General features: G+C 46.1%; 1 protein-coding gene across 1 annotated transcript in view; it reads right to left on the reverse strand.

Moving 5' to 3' along the window:
- sgpl1 (sphingosine-1-phosphate lyase 1) overlaps window positions 1–14819 on the reverse strand; it is an 82298-nt gene that overhangs the window by 36043 nt on the left and 31436 nt on the right. Inside the window, exons 2-4 of the mRNA XM_034184655.1 lie at window positions 9664–9829; window positions 9127–9194; window positions 8649–8796 (exon numbers count right to left, since the gene is read on the reverse strand). Coding sequence (XP_034040546.1) covers window positions 8649–8796; window positions 9127–9194; window positions 9664–9829 — 382 coding nt within the window. The remainder of the gene's footprint in view (window positions 1–8648; window positions 8797–9126; window positions 9195–9663; window positions 9830–14819) is intronic.

The raw sequence follows: 14819 nt of genomic DNA on the forward strand, positions 1-14819 counted from the left end.
TCTTTAAAAATCCTACAATGTGATTTCCTGGAATTTTCCTTCTCATTTTGTCTCTCATAGTGGAAGTGTACCTATGATGAAAATTACAGACCTCTCTCATCTTTCTAAGTAGGAGAACTTGCACAATCAGGGACTGACTAAATACTTTTTACCCCACTGTACAGTCCCAATGAAAATAATGAAAGGACAAGATCATTTAATTTGTTGTTGCTGCAGACATTTTGAGTTTGAAATCAAAAGATGAGTATGAAAGTTTAGAATACCAGTATTTATTTCCTGATACTGACTTCTAGATGTGTTAAACAACATGGAATGTAGCACCTTTTGTATCAGTCCATCCAATTCCACCTCCAGTGCAACTTCTATGCTGAAAAATCAGGCATTCCTTAACAACAAGAACAACAACTCCTATAGGGCTTTCCCAGGAATCAAAGCACCAAACAAAATAAACTTCAATAATGAAATGGTAATAATAAAGTACAAAACAACAATGTATGAAAATCCCAAATTAAAGCGAGAATACAGAAAAAAGGTGTGACATACACTAGAAAATAGTCCAGAAACAACCACACAGGCATAATCCATGACATGAACTCCACACAGATAAGGTTGGGTACTTAGAACCAGTATTAGACAACCAGTTCCTGAGTTGTTTGAACGAAAATATTTGTTAGCATTTTGGCAAACAGTGCTTCCACTGATGCTTTGCCAAAGTAACAAGTAAAAAAAAAACAAAAAAGAAAAATTGCCTTTGTAATGTAATTTATTCCTTGTGTTTCACCATAACTCATTTAAGTGAGCCAGTGTGCATTTATAGCTTGTCACAAAACAATCAATAAATTTTCCCTGTGCCCAATATGCTTCATTTTGTTTGTGACTGTGATGTGCATTCAGTGCTACACACAATCGCAAGGTTCACAATGTCATGTCTGAGTGGGGCCAGCACAGTGGCTCAGTGGTTAGGACTGTTGCCTCACAGCAAGAAGGTCGTGAGATCATTTCCGATCTGGTCCTTTCTGTCTGGACTTTGCATGTTCTCCCAGTGCTCATGTGGGTTCCCCCAGGTGCTCCAGGTTCCTCCCTCTACCAAAGACAAGCAGGGTAGGTGAATCAGAAACTTTAAATTGACCACAGATGTTTGTCTGAGTGTGAATGTGTTTGTCTGTCTTAATGTGGCCCTGCCATAGGCTGGTGTCCTGTCCAGGATGTACCTTGCCTCATGCTGTGAAAAGTGTGATGACACAGACCCACAACAGGGGGCATAAATGAACGGCCAATGAGAATGCAAGAATAACAATTTAATGTTGTGAAAGGTGCACAATGAATACAGATACAATCAATACTACAGTCAATCTCAAGTTGGTGTAGTGTGGGCAGGCTCGAGGATAGGAGACGCCCGTCCAGAGAGGAGTCGGAACCCACACGATTTCCACCGCCAACGGATCTGGAACACCCCGGAGCCGCCAATCCTGAGTCCCCAGGTGGCCACCGTCTCCAGCTGTCTGGAAACAGATACAGTTAAGAGTGAGTGTGAGTGAACAAACCCAGCAAACAGTCAGCAAATGACTCCTTTTTGGGAAGAGAAGAATGCCTCCACCTCCTACTTTCACAAGTCCTGTGAGTTACCGTGCAGACCAGTATACACTTGTCGAGTGCTGGAGTGCAGAGTGGAAATGCCGGCTCCAACCAACTCCCTCAGACTCGGATACAAGTGGATAAGCTGCAAACTCAAAAGTCACTAATTATCAGCTACCAGCTCAGATGCAATGAACGTCACAACAAAAGCTTAGCTGCAAAGACGGCTGAGAGTCTACCTGTACGGGTCGACGATTTCTCGGTGTGGGTGTGGTGTCTTCTCCAGGCTTTTATGGGTGCGTCATGATGAGTGGACGAGTGACAGCTGTCAATCCAAGTTCCAGATGCTCCTGGCGGTGACTGCGCCCTCTGGTGCCTGAAGCCCGCCTTCAGGCAGGGCGCCCTCTGATGTCGGGCCAGCAGTACCTCCTCTTCGGGCGGCCCACACAACAGGACCCCCCCCCTCAACGGGCGCCTCCTGACGCCCGACCAGGCTTGTCGGGGTGTCGGGTGTAGAAGTCGGCCAGGAGGGCCAGGTCCAGGATGAAGCTCCTCTTCACCCAGGAGCGTTCCTCGGGTCCGTACCCCTCCCAATCCACCAGATATTGGAAACCCCGGCCCCGTCGGCGAACGTCCAAAAGCCGGCAGACGGTCCACGCGGGCTCTCCATCAATGATCCGGGCAGGAGGCGGCGCAGGTCCCAGGGTGCAGAGGTTGGAGGTGTGATATTGTTTGATCCGTGAGACGTGGAAAACAGGATGTTTCCGCAGTGAAGCTGGCAAATGCAGCTTCACCGCAGCCGGGCTGAGGACTTTGGCGATAGAAAAGGGTCCGATGTACCTGTCTTTCAGTTTCTGGGATTCAATAGACAGAGGGATGTCCTTGGTTGACAACCAAACCTCCTGCCCGGGCTGGTATGCAGGGGCTGGGGTACGCCAGCGATCTGCATGGTCCTTAGCCCTCGTCCGGGCTTTCAGAAGGGCAGAGCGGGCAGTGCGCCACACCCGACGGCACCTTCTGAGGTGGGCCTGGACCGAGGGGACCTCGACCTCTCCCTCTACAGCTGGGAACAGTGGGGGCTGGTACCCCAAACACACCTCGAAGGGGGAGAGGCCGGTCGCCGAGGAGATCTGACTGTTGTGGGCATACTCGATCCAGGCCAGATGTTGACTCCAGGCCGTCGGGTGTGCGGAGGTGATACACCGCAGGGCCTGCTCCAGGTCTTGATTCGCCCGCTCTGCCTGTCCATTAGTCTGAGGGTGGTACCCGGATGAGAGGCTCACAGTGGCCCCCAGTTCCCTACAGAAACTCCTCCAGACTTGCGAGGAGAATTGGGGACCATGATCCGAGACTATATTCGTGGGGATACCATGCAGACGCACGACGTGGTGGACCAGGAGGTCTGCAGTCTCCTGGGCCGTCGGAAGCTTCGGGAGAGCCACAAAGTGGGCCGCCTTGGAGAACCGGTCCACTATCATCAGGATGGTCGTCATACCCTGGGACGCAGGGAGACCCGTGACGAAGTCCAGGCCTATGTGGGACCAGGGTTGACGAGGCACTGGCAGCGGCTGGAGGAGTCCTTGGGCCTTCCTGTATTCAGCCTTGCCCCTGGCGCAGGTGGTGCAGGCCTGGACATACTCCCGGACGTCGGTTCCCAGTGACGCCCACTAGAAGCGCTGCCGGACCACTGCCACGGTTCTTCGCACCCCTGGGTGGCAGGAGAGCTTGGAACCGTGACAGAAGTCCAAGACCGCAGCCCTGTCCTCTGGTGGGACGTATAGCCTGTTCGGTGGCCCATCTCCGGGGTCCGGGTGTCGTTTTAGGGCCTCCCGGACGGTTTTCTCCACGTCCCAGGTGAGGGTTGCGACGACAGTGGACTCAGGAAGTATAGTGTCCGGTGGATCCGACAGCTCTGGCTTGACCTCCTCTTCATGCACCCGGGTCAGTGCATCGGGCCGTTGGTTTTTGGTCCCGGGTCGATACGTGATCTGGAAGTCAAACCGACCGAAGAACAGTGACCAACGGGCTTGCCTGGGGTTCAGACGCTTAGCGGTCCGGATGTACTCCAGGTTCTGAAGGTCCGTGAAAATTGTGAAAGGAACTGTGGCTCCCTCCAGAAGGTGTCTGCACTCATCAAGAGGTGTCTCCACTCCTCAAGAGCCTCTTTCAGCACCAGTAATTCCCGATTGTCGATGTCATAATTCCTTTCAGCCGGGGTCAACCTGCGGGAGTAGTAAGCACAAGGATGGAGAACTTTATCGGACTCTCCGCTTTGGGACAGCACGGCTCCTATTCCTGAGTGAGAGGCGTCCACTTCGACTATGAACTGGCGATCGTGGTCGGGCTGCACCAGAACTGGTGCAGTCGAGAACCGCCGTTTCAACTCCTTAAACGCGGCTTCGCACCGGTCCGACCAGGTGAAATGGACCTTAGTGGAGGTCAAGGCTGTCAGGGGGTTAACAACCTGACTGTAGCCCTTAATGAACCTCTGACAGAAGTTTGCAAAACCGAGGAACTGTTGCAGTTTCCTGCGGCTGGTTTGTTGGGGCCAATCTCTCACTGCCACAACCTTGGCCGGATCAGGGGCGACGGAGTTGGAGGAGATTATGAACCCCAGGAAGGACAAAGAAGTGCGGTGGAACTCACATTTCTCGCCCTTCACAAACAGTCGGTTCTCCAACAACCGCTGCAGGACCTGACGTACATGCTTGACATGGGTCTCAGGATCCGGGGAGAAGATGAGAATGTCGTCAAGATATACGAAGATGAACCGATGCAAGTCCCGCAAGATGTCATTAACCAATGTTTGGAACGTCGCTGGGGCGTTTGTGAGGCCGAGCGGCATGACCAGGTACTCAAAGTGACCTAAGGGGGTGTTAAATGCTGTCTTCCACTCGTCTCCCTTCCGGATCCAAACCAGGTGGTACGCATTCCTAAGATCCAATTTAGTAAATATTTGGGCTCCATGCAGGGGCGTGAACACCAAATCCAACAGAGGTAACAGGTATCGACTGCGAACCGTAATTTCATTCAGCCTTCTGTAATCAATGCATGGATAGAGTCCGCCGTCTTTCTTGCCCACAAAAAAGAAACCTGCACCCATCGGGGAGGTGGAGTTCCGGATCAACCCGGCAGCCAAAGAGTCCCGGATGTAGGTCTCCATTGATTCGCGTTCCGGACGTGAGAGGTTGTACAACCTGATGGACGGTACTCAGCGCCTGGGATCAAATCAATGGCACAATCATAGGGACGGTGCGGGGGCAGCTTGAGCGCCAGATCCTTCTAAAGACGTCAGCAAGATCATGGTACTCAGCCGGCACCGCCGCAAGATTGGGGGGGACTAAAGCCTCCTCCTTAGCCGTTACACCGGGTGGAACCAAGGATCCTAAACACTCCCGGTGGCAGGTTATGCTCCACTGCGTCACTACACCAGACGGCCAATCAATCCGGGGGTTGTGCTTTAGCATCCAAGGAAACCCCAAAATCACCCGGGAGGTAGAAGGTGTCACAAAAAAACACAATCTCCTCCCTGTGATTCCCAGACACGACCAATGTTACTGGCTGAGTCTGGTGTGTGATTAATAGGAGGAGGGTGCCATCTAGTGCCTGTACCGACAATGGTGATGGTAAGGCCACCAGAGGGAGCCCCACCTCCCTTGCCCATCTGCTATCCAGCAGATTCCCCTCTGACCCCGTGTCCACCAGTGCTGGGGCGTGAAGGGTTAGATCCCCACTCAGGATCATAACTGGGATTCGTGCAGATTTGCGGGATTTCCCCTCGTGAGTGTTATGGCCCACCCTTAGCCCGGTCTCTAAGGGCGGGCGTTGTAGTTTGACCGTTTGGGGGCAATTCTTCTGTATATGCTCACTCGAGCCGCAGAAAAAACACTACTCGCGGGCCAGCCTCTGTTGTCTGTTTTCTGATTTTACTTTAGCCCTGCTCGTGTCCATAGCTTCGTCAGCAGGGGGAGCTGTTGCCTCACGGAGTGCTCTGGCAGTGGAGCGGGAGAACGGCGATATCCGTTCGGACCCGGAAGGAAGAGGGACGGCCCGTGCCCGGCCACGCCCCTCGCCTCGCTCCCGGCGATGTTCCTCTAGTCGGTTGTCTAACCATATAACTAGATCGGCAAGCCCATCGAAATCCCGCGGCTCATCCTTCGCCAGCAAATACTCCTTCAGGACCAGAGACAGTCCGTTTATGAAGGCGGCGCGGAGCGCAACGTTATTCCAGCCGGACCTCGCTGCCGCGATGTGGAAGTCGACTGCACTCTGACGCCCCTGTCTAATCGACAGCAGCACGTTCGAAACGGTCTCGCCTCTATTGGGGTGATCAAATACTTGTTTGAACTCCCACACAAACCCAGTGTATGTTGTTAGGAGCTGTGAGTTCTGCTCCCAAAGCGCCGTAGCCCATGCGCGTGCCTCTCCTCGAAGCAGATTTACCACATAAGCCACCCTGCTAGTGTCAGACGCGTACATAACCGGACGCTGCGAAAAGACGAGCGAACACTGCATTAAAAAGTCCGCGCACGTCTCGACACAGCCTCCGTACGGCTCTGGAGGGCTTATGTATGCTTCAGGGGACGGGGGATTCGTTGAACGGCCACTGGAATATCAATATCAGGCCCTCGGGCAGCAGGAGGAGGTGCTGCAGCAGCGCCCTGTGCGTGCGCTTCCACCTGAGCAGTGAAAGCCTCCATCCTCCAATTGAGGATAACGTTCTGGTCGGTTACCAAGTCCAACCGAGCAGTGAAGGCGGTTAGGATTTGCTGCAGCTCACCTAGTACGCCTCCTGCTGGCCCCCGTGCACCCTGCGTTTCCATTGGTGGTTCACTCGATGGTTGACGCCCCTCGGGATCCATGACGTTGGCCGAGAAATCCTGTTGTGAAAAGTGTGATGACACGGACCCACAACAGGGGGCGTAAATGAACGGTCAATGGGAATGCAAGAATAACAATTTAATGTTGTGAAAGGTGCACAATGAATACAGATACAATCAATACTACAGTCAATCTCAAGTTGGTGTAGTGTGGGCAGGCTCGAGGACAAGAGACGCCCGTCCAAAGGGGAGTCGGAACCCACACGATTTCCACCGCCAATGGATCTGGAACACCCCAGAGCCGCCAATCCTGAGTCCCCAGGTGGCCACCGTCTCCAGCTGTCTGATCGGGTACTGCTGGCAGGAAACAGATACAGTTAAGAGTGAGTGTGAGTGAACACACCCAGCAAACAGTCAGCAAATGACTCCTTTTTGGGAGGAGAAGAATGCCTCCACCTCCTACTTTCACAAGTCCTGTGAGTTACCGTGCAGACCAGTATACACTTGTCGAGTGCTGGAGTGCAGAGTGGAAATGCCGGCTCCAACCAACTCCCTCAGACTTGGATACAAGTGGATAAGCTGCAAACTCAAAAGTCACTAATTATCAGCTACCAGCTCAGATGCAATGAACGTCACAACAAAAGCTTAGCTGCAAAGACGGCTGAGAGTCTACCTGTACGGGTCGACGATTTCTCGGCGTGGGTATGGTGTCTTCTCCAGGCTTTTATGGGTGCGTCATGATGAGTGGACGAGTGACAGCTGTCAATCCAAGTTCCAGATGCTCCTGGCGGTGACTGCGCCCTCTGGTGCCTGAAGCCCGCCTTCAGGCAGGGCGCCCTCTGGTGTCGGGCCAGCAGTACCTCCTCTTCGGGCGGCCCACACAACACCTCACACCCTATGACTGCTGGGATAGATTCCAGCACCACTGTGACACTTGACTGGAGTAAAATGGGTATAGAAAATGAATCAATGTTTGAGTGGTCAAGATGTTCCAAAGTGTCAGCTCATTTAAACAAGTAAAATGAGCTGTTATCACTCCCAAATTGAAATCTAGCTTTCTTGTTCCTACTGCTCCAGACAGTATACCAACCACCTTCGAGTGGTTGGTATTTTGTGGTTTGGTCTCTATATGCCTGGTCTGAAAGTGTTCATTGAACGATGGAATGTGATACCTTCACCCAACTCTGTGGTTGTTGTTGATGTCAAAGGCTGTTTTATGCCCCCCCACAATGTTTCTGTCAGCTGGCAGTGTTGTTGCCATTTTCCTTGGTTGACCCATTTGATGTGTGTTGCTAAGTATCCCAGTGGTTTCTTTCATTTGCAGAATGTTCCAAATTGTTGTATTATCTATGCCATTTGATTTTTTCCCCCTCTTTTCTCAGATTCAAAGTGGCTTACTTGTTCTAATTAAAAAGATAAATAAGAATCATCTTCATCTGAGAGAACACACTTGGGTTACAGGTTTCAATATTTTCTGCTTGCCCAAAAGTCGGGTTGTCTGATACAAAATGTAATATATTTTATGTTGTCACTCACACACACACACACACACACACACACACACACACACACACACACACACACACACACATATATATATCAAAGTATAAACTGATATTCCAGATGTCTTCTGTTAATCATCACATATTTTAGACATGAAATCCAAATGTCTTCAGCATGCAATTAAAAAAATAAATAAATAATCAATGACTGGCCATGTTGTTCCAATATGGTGGGATGTCACTTTTGAACATCACAACTGTGTTATAAAATAGCTAAGCACTGCTATGTGCGACATTACCGTACCACACATGCGCTAAACTGATCAATTTATCTTTAAACTTTGTATGTAAAAGCTACAAGTCTGAGAAGACCCCCAAAAACTAGCTCCATCACAAATCTGGAATTTAATTTATGGAAAATAATTGCAATTTAAATTCTATTCATAGTGTTGGTGAAATAAAAGGTGATTTGCCCAAAGGTGCTTTGGATAGAGACAGCTAATCCATTAAACAAAACTGAAAGCAATTTATGAATAAATAAAAGTTCAAGAAATAAAGTTTTGCTCCCCCATCTCTTACTAATTCTAAACAAAGCAGGTATCAGGACAGGTTTGATTTGTAAAGTTACCCGTAGGCAGTTATATTGCAGTGGCATACATTTCCAAAGGTTTAGATCCAAACAACAACAGAAGTTAGATAAGCTTTCCTGGAAATCAGCTGTAAAGACAGTGACCCATAAAGCCAAGCTTACTAAGTGTCTGGTACTCTTGGATTTTGGCGAGCACCTGGCTCTGGGAGAGACCCTGGGTTGGCAGCTGTGTTGTGTACTCCATACCCTCCTTCAGAGTACACAGACTCGCAGACATGTCGTCCAAAGCCTTGTTCAGCTGGTTCTGAATCTGTCATGAACAGAACACAGTCACTCAAATGTGTCTGGACGTAGTTAAAAATAACAGTTTAGCATTTCTGAAAGTGAAAAAAATGATGAAAAGTTGACAGACTATCATACTAAAATGACAAAATAAAAATTGAAATTCTGAGGTGGTGACATCATGGCTAAAAGTAACTGTGTTATCACTGATGTCTGCTGGTAACTGTGCAAAAGGTCTGAATAACCACCCCCTGAATGCTGCACCCAGTCATCCAACAGTGACTCATCAGAGCCTTACATGACACAGTGAACATCTGCTGGAAAAAGAAGGAAGAACAGATTTACCACTGATACTTACTGCCACGCCAACAAAGGGTATTTTTCTGATGAGCCGAAAGCACTGCTTCTTGATTCTAGACTTAAGACCTATTAGTCAACAAACACAAGGCAGTAATTGTGGTGAAATACTGGTGTGCACTCAACCACAAACAGGCAGTTGACTATGATCAAATCTGTAGTCGTGACGATAAAAACAGCTTAAACATAAATTAAATTCATAAACGGACTTATATTCACAAAACATGATAAACAAATTTATGAAACACTTAAGATCTGGAGCTAGTTTTCTACAAGAAGCATTGCTGTGACCAACTTTAGCAGAGGATAAAATGGGTGTAGCCAAACTAGTATCTGAGGATTTCAACCACTGATTGAGTGATAGCAGCTCCAGAAAGTCCTGAATGTGATTTGTTCTTGGTCTTCCCACCTTCAAAAGCTAGACACGAAATGCAAAGTTGCTGCACCCAACAAACCTTTGACTGCAAATTACAAACAAAAAAATAAAAAACTCTTTGACCACTGCTTCTGAAATTTGAGGAGATATTACAATGATTACTTTCTTGCTGAAATAGAAAGTCTTTGATCCAGACGGCTCCCAGTGTAGTCATGACTGTAGCTCCAATGATCTGCCACGGCTCCATGTTACGACAAAATGAATTCACCTGTTGTCGACCCTGTTCCACGTATAGCAACACCATCTCTTTATACACCTCTAAGGCAACCTGGAAACACACACACAATGGATGATTAATCGGACAGGTCCGTTAAACACTTCAATATATAAGCAGATGAATACAAATGTATGAATATCAGTCCAAGCAGAGCTATCAGCCTCAATTGTTTAATTCATTCAGATATTTTATGAAGTGGTACCGTATTTTACGGACTATAAGTCGCACTTTTTTACATGTTTTGGCCGGGGGTGCGACCTATACTCCGGTGCGACTTATAAATGAAAAATATACCGGTAGGATCTCAATTAATTTACTGTAACAAAACAATTTTACGTGACAGAGTCGATCTATGTTTTAAAATGGCCACCGGAAAAGGAAATGCAATGCATCATGGGCACTGTAGTATGACAGCCATCCTATAGTTCACGCTGGTCGCGATAACCAATCAGAGAACAGAACTTTGGATGCGTATTCCTCACCTCACCCACAGCGTGTGAAGCTGACGAACTCGGTGCTTGCTGTTATTCCGGCTTGGCGAACAGAACAGCTTCAACCCTTGGATATCAATGTGAGCAGAGTGTTTAAGTTGACGCTGAGAGCTGCGTGGGAGCATTGGGTGAGCGACGGCGGAGGATTAGCGTGTGCACTTGGAAGGAGCTGGCGTCGATGATTGTGAATAGCGTTTGAAGCAGACGAACATGGTGTTTATTCCGGGACGGCTAACAAGACAGCTTCAACCCTTGGATATCAGTGTGAGCAGAGTTGACGCTGAGAGCTGCATGGGAGCACTGAGCGACGGTGGAGGATTAGCGTCTCCACTTGGAAGGAGCTGGATCAACACCGCTGGGAGGTCATGAGCTGCGCAGGTAGGCGCTGCATGGTTCGGCTCGCAATGTGGTCCGCAAAATACAAACATATCTGTAGGTAAAATGCAGCTCACGAGAGGGCACTCGAGGCTTGTGTGACTGTTCCTGCGACTTCTGACTACCATAGAAAAATAAAAATTTTAACGTTACTGATAACATAACAAGACAACGGAGAAGGCCCGAAAAAATGCCACCAAAAAGAAAATCATACTCTGCAGATTACAAGTTGCGACTGGTGAAATATGCATCCGAAAACAGTAGCCGTCACAATATTATCATCTGAACTTTTCATGTTAACATACCTGTATGTCCATGGGACTTATAGTCCAGTGGACCTTATTTATGGTTTATTTTTCTTTATAATGGATAAAGTGGCTGGTGCGACTTATACTCCGGTGCGACTTATTTATGGTTTGTTTTTCTTTATAATGGATAAAGTGGCTGGTGCGACTTATACTCCGGTGCGACTTATAGTCCGGAAAATACGGTATGTGGTTAAAAAAAAAAGGCACTCATGTACAAGTCCTTCAAATCCAGCAGTTTTCTCTCATCTTTCTCCTTACAGTTCTGCAAGTAACATACAGCGAGCTGTAAGCCCTGTGCATAGACTGTATATACACTTTACAAACCCTCAGTGACCCACTCAGAAACCCACTGGTTTTCTGAAAAGAGGTTTACAACTCCTGGCAAAAATTATGGAATCACCGGCCTTGGAGGATGTTCATTTAGTTGTTTAATTTTGTAGAAAAAAAGCAGATAACAGACATGACACAAAACTAAAGTCATTTCAAATGGCAACTTTTTGGCTTTAAGAAACACTATAAGAAATCAAGAAAAAGAAATTGTGGCAGTCACTAACGGTTGCTTTTTTAGACCAAGCAGAGGGAAAAAAATATGGACTCACTCAATTCTGAGGAATAAATTATGGAATCACCCTGTAAATTTTCATCCCCAAAACTAACACCTGCATCAAATCAGATCTGCTCATTAGTCTGCATCTAAAAAGGAGTAATCACACCTTGGAGAGCTGTTGCAACAAGTGGACTGACATGAATCATGGCTCCAACACGAGAGATGTCAGTTGAAACAAAGGAGAGGATTATCAAACTCTTTACAGAGGGTAAATCATCACGCAATGTTGCAAAAGATGTTGGTTGTTCACACAGTCAGCTGTGTCTAAACTCTGGACCAAATACAAACAACATGGGAAGGTTGTTAAAGGCAAACATATTGGTAGACAAAGGAAGACATCAACGCGTCAAGACAGAAAACTTAAAGCAATATGTCTCAAAAATCGAAAATGCACAACAAAACAAATGAGGAATGAATGGGAGGAAACTGGAGTCAACATCTGGGACCGAACTGTAAGAAACCACCTAAAGAAAATGGGATTTACATACAGAAAAGCTAAACGAAAGCCATCATTAACACCTAAACAGAAAAATAACAAGGTTACAATGGGCTAAGGAAAAGTAATCGTGGACTGTGGATGACTGGATGAAAGTCATAGTCAGTGATGAATCTCGAATCTGCATTGGGCAAGGTGATGATGCTGGAACTTTTGGTTGGTGCTGTTCCAATGAGATTTATAAAGATGACTGCCTGAAGAGAACATGTAAATTTCCACAGTCATTGATGATATGGGGCTGCATGTCAGGTAAAGGCACTGGGGAGATGGCTGTCATTACATCATCAATAAATGCACAAGTTTACACTGATATTTTGGACACTTTTCTTATCCCATCAATTGAAAGGATGTTTGGGGATGATGGAATAATTTTTCAAGATGATAATGCATCTTGCCATAGAGCAAAAACTCTGACAACATTCCTTGCAAAAAGACACATAGGGTCAATGTCATGGCCTGCAAATAGTCCGGATCTTAATCCAATTGAAAATCTTTGGTGGAAGTTGAAAAAAATGGTCCATGACAAGGCTCCAACCTGCAAAGCTGATCTGGCAACAGCAATCAGAGAAAGTTGGAGCCAGATTGATGAAGAGTACTGTTTGTCACTCATTAAGTCCATGCCTCAGAGACTGCAAGCTGTTATAAAAGCCAGAGGTGGTGCAACAAAATACTAGTGATGTGTTGGAGCGTTCTTTTTCATGATTCCATAATTTTTTCCTCAGAATTGAGTGATTCCATATTTTTTTCCCTCTGCTTGGTCTAAAAAAGTAACCGTTACTGACTGCCACAATTTTTTTTCCTGATTTCTTATAGTGTTTCTTAAAGCCAGAAAGTTGCCATTTGAAATTACTTTAGTTTTGTGTCATGTCTGTGATCAGTGATGCCGGTAATGCGTTACTCTAACCTGACCACTTTTTTAGTAACAAGTAATCTAACGCATTAATCTTTCCAAATCAGTAATCAGATTAAAGTTACTTCTCCAAGTCACTGTGCGTTACTATTATTTTTGCATTATGGGTTGATAGCAGCATTAAACTTGGTCTGTGGGCAGGAGGTCGGGGTTCAACTGAACTGCCCACTTTAAGTGAGCTGTGAGCTTTTCATCCGCGGTTTTCTGCAACAGCTACGGCTCGTCCTCACCTCTTACAACACACCTCCACTGAGCTTTACAAAGACATTTTTATGCTTTTTTTCTCCGAGCCGCTCTGTATCTGCTGCTAAAAACAGCTGATCCTCCGCGACGCGTCAACAACTAACACTATTTTCCACTCAAATGCACATAAACTCTCTTTCTGAGGACCACATGATGTGAAAACGCAATAAAACTTTCTTACCTGTAAATCTGGTCATGTTTTCTGCATAAATAAATGTTATCCATTCTTTGTGCTCAAACGCCAAAGCAGGGCCAATCCAGATGGAATGGGGGCGTGGGGCAAGGATGTCCCCCCCCCCCTCACAGCACCCCTAGATTAAAGGTCCAGTTTTGAAGCCTTTTTTTTTACTACAACTACTAATACTACTTAAAATAATAATAATTTTGACAAGTAAAATGTTTAGAGAGAATTTAAATGTTAGGAAAATGTTAGAATGAATTTAATAGTTACATTTATAAACATTGTAAGTTTTACTGTTACAGTGCTGTCAACAGTTAAATATGAGGTCAAGAAAGAGGTCTTTATTTTACTTTTTATAAAACAAGTATTTATTTTCATTGAAGCCAAGAAAGGGTGACTATAAAGTGAGTTCTGGCAAAACAAGTATCATTGTCATGTTGAGGTGGCAGAGGGTTATTGTTGGCAGCTGGGGAAAGTAACTAAAAAAGTAACTAGTAATCTAACTTAGTTACTTTTGCAATTGAGTAATCAGTAAAGTAACTAAGTTACTTTTTCAAGGGGTAATCAGTAATTGGATTACTTTTTCAAAGTAACTGTGGCAACACTGTCTGTGATCTGCTTTTTTTCTACAAAATTAATCAACTGAATGAACATCCTCCGAGGCCGGTGATTCCATAATTTTTGCCAGGGGTTGTAGAAGCTCAAATGGGGCAGAAATGGCTGTCACAATCTTGGCAAGTATTCATTTGTTTTGATTAACTGAAATAATCTCTTAAAATAACTGATCAATTAACTTACTAGTTGTTTGGCCCATAAAATATCATGAAACGGTGACAAAAAATTTTATCAATGTTTTCCAGAGCCCAAGATGATACCTTCAAATATCTTGTTCTGTGCACAGCTCAAACATAGTCAGAGGGGTAAAGAAACTAGTATAAAAAAAACCCTCTGGAAAATATACACATTTTAGGTGAAATCAGTGAATTTGGCTATTTTCTTAAAAAAAAAAAGACTCATATCTTAACAGATTAATTGTTGTTAATAAGATAGTCAATAAATCACTGCGGCTGTATTGGCACTCCACCGAGCTCGGGCCAACCGATAAATGGGTAAAGAGGTGGCATATTTGCGAGACCAGTGTGAGGTGGGTGGGATGAACGAAGTCTGAACATGCCCCCATGTCTGAGTTAGTGAACAATCTAAAGTTAACAGGCTAACAATGGGTTGGGTGTCTCATTGTGGTTTATTGCCTCAGTAACTGTGGAGTAACAGTAGATGCAACATCGCCAAGCTTCTGATAATTGCAAACAGTGCCATAATGACTTCCAAAGTAATTCCATCACTTGGAAATGCTCTTGTATCCAAAGTCAACTTGGCTTATAGGAGAATGGGAAAAAAAGGGGGCATTGAAGGAAGTACATGTAAAAGTG

This window comes from Thalassophryne amazonica, chromosome 13 (genome assembly GCF_902500255.1).
Source record: "Thalassophryne amazonica chromosome 13, fThaAma1.1, whole genome shotgun sequence".
NCBI classification, from domain to species: domain Eukaryota; kingdom Metazoa; phylum Chordata; class Actinopteri; order Batrachoidiformes; family Batrachoididae; genus Thalassophryne; species Thalassophryne amazonica.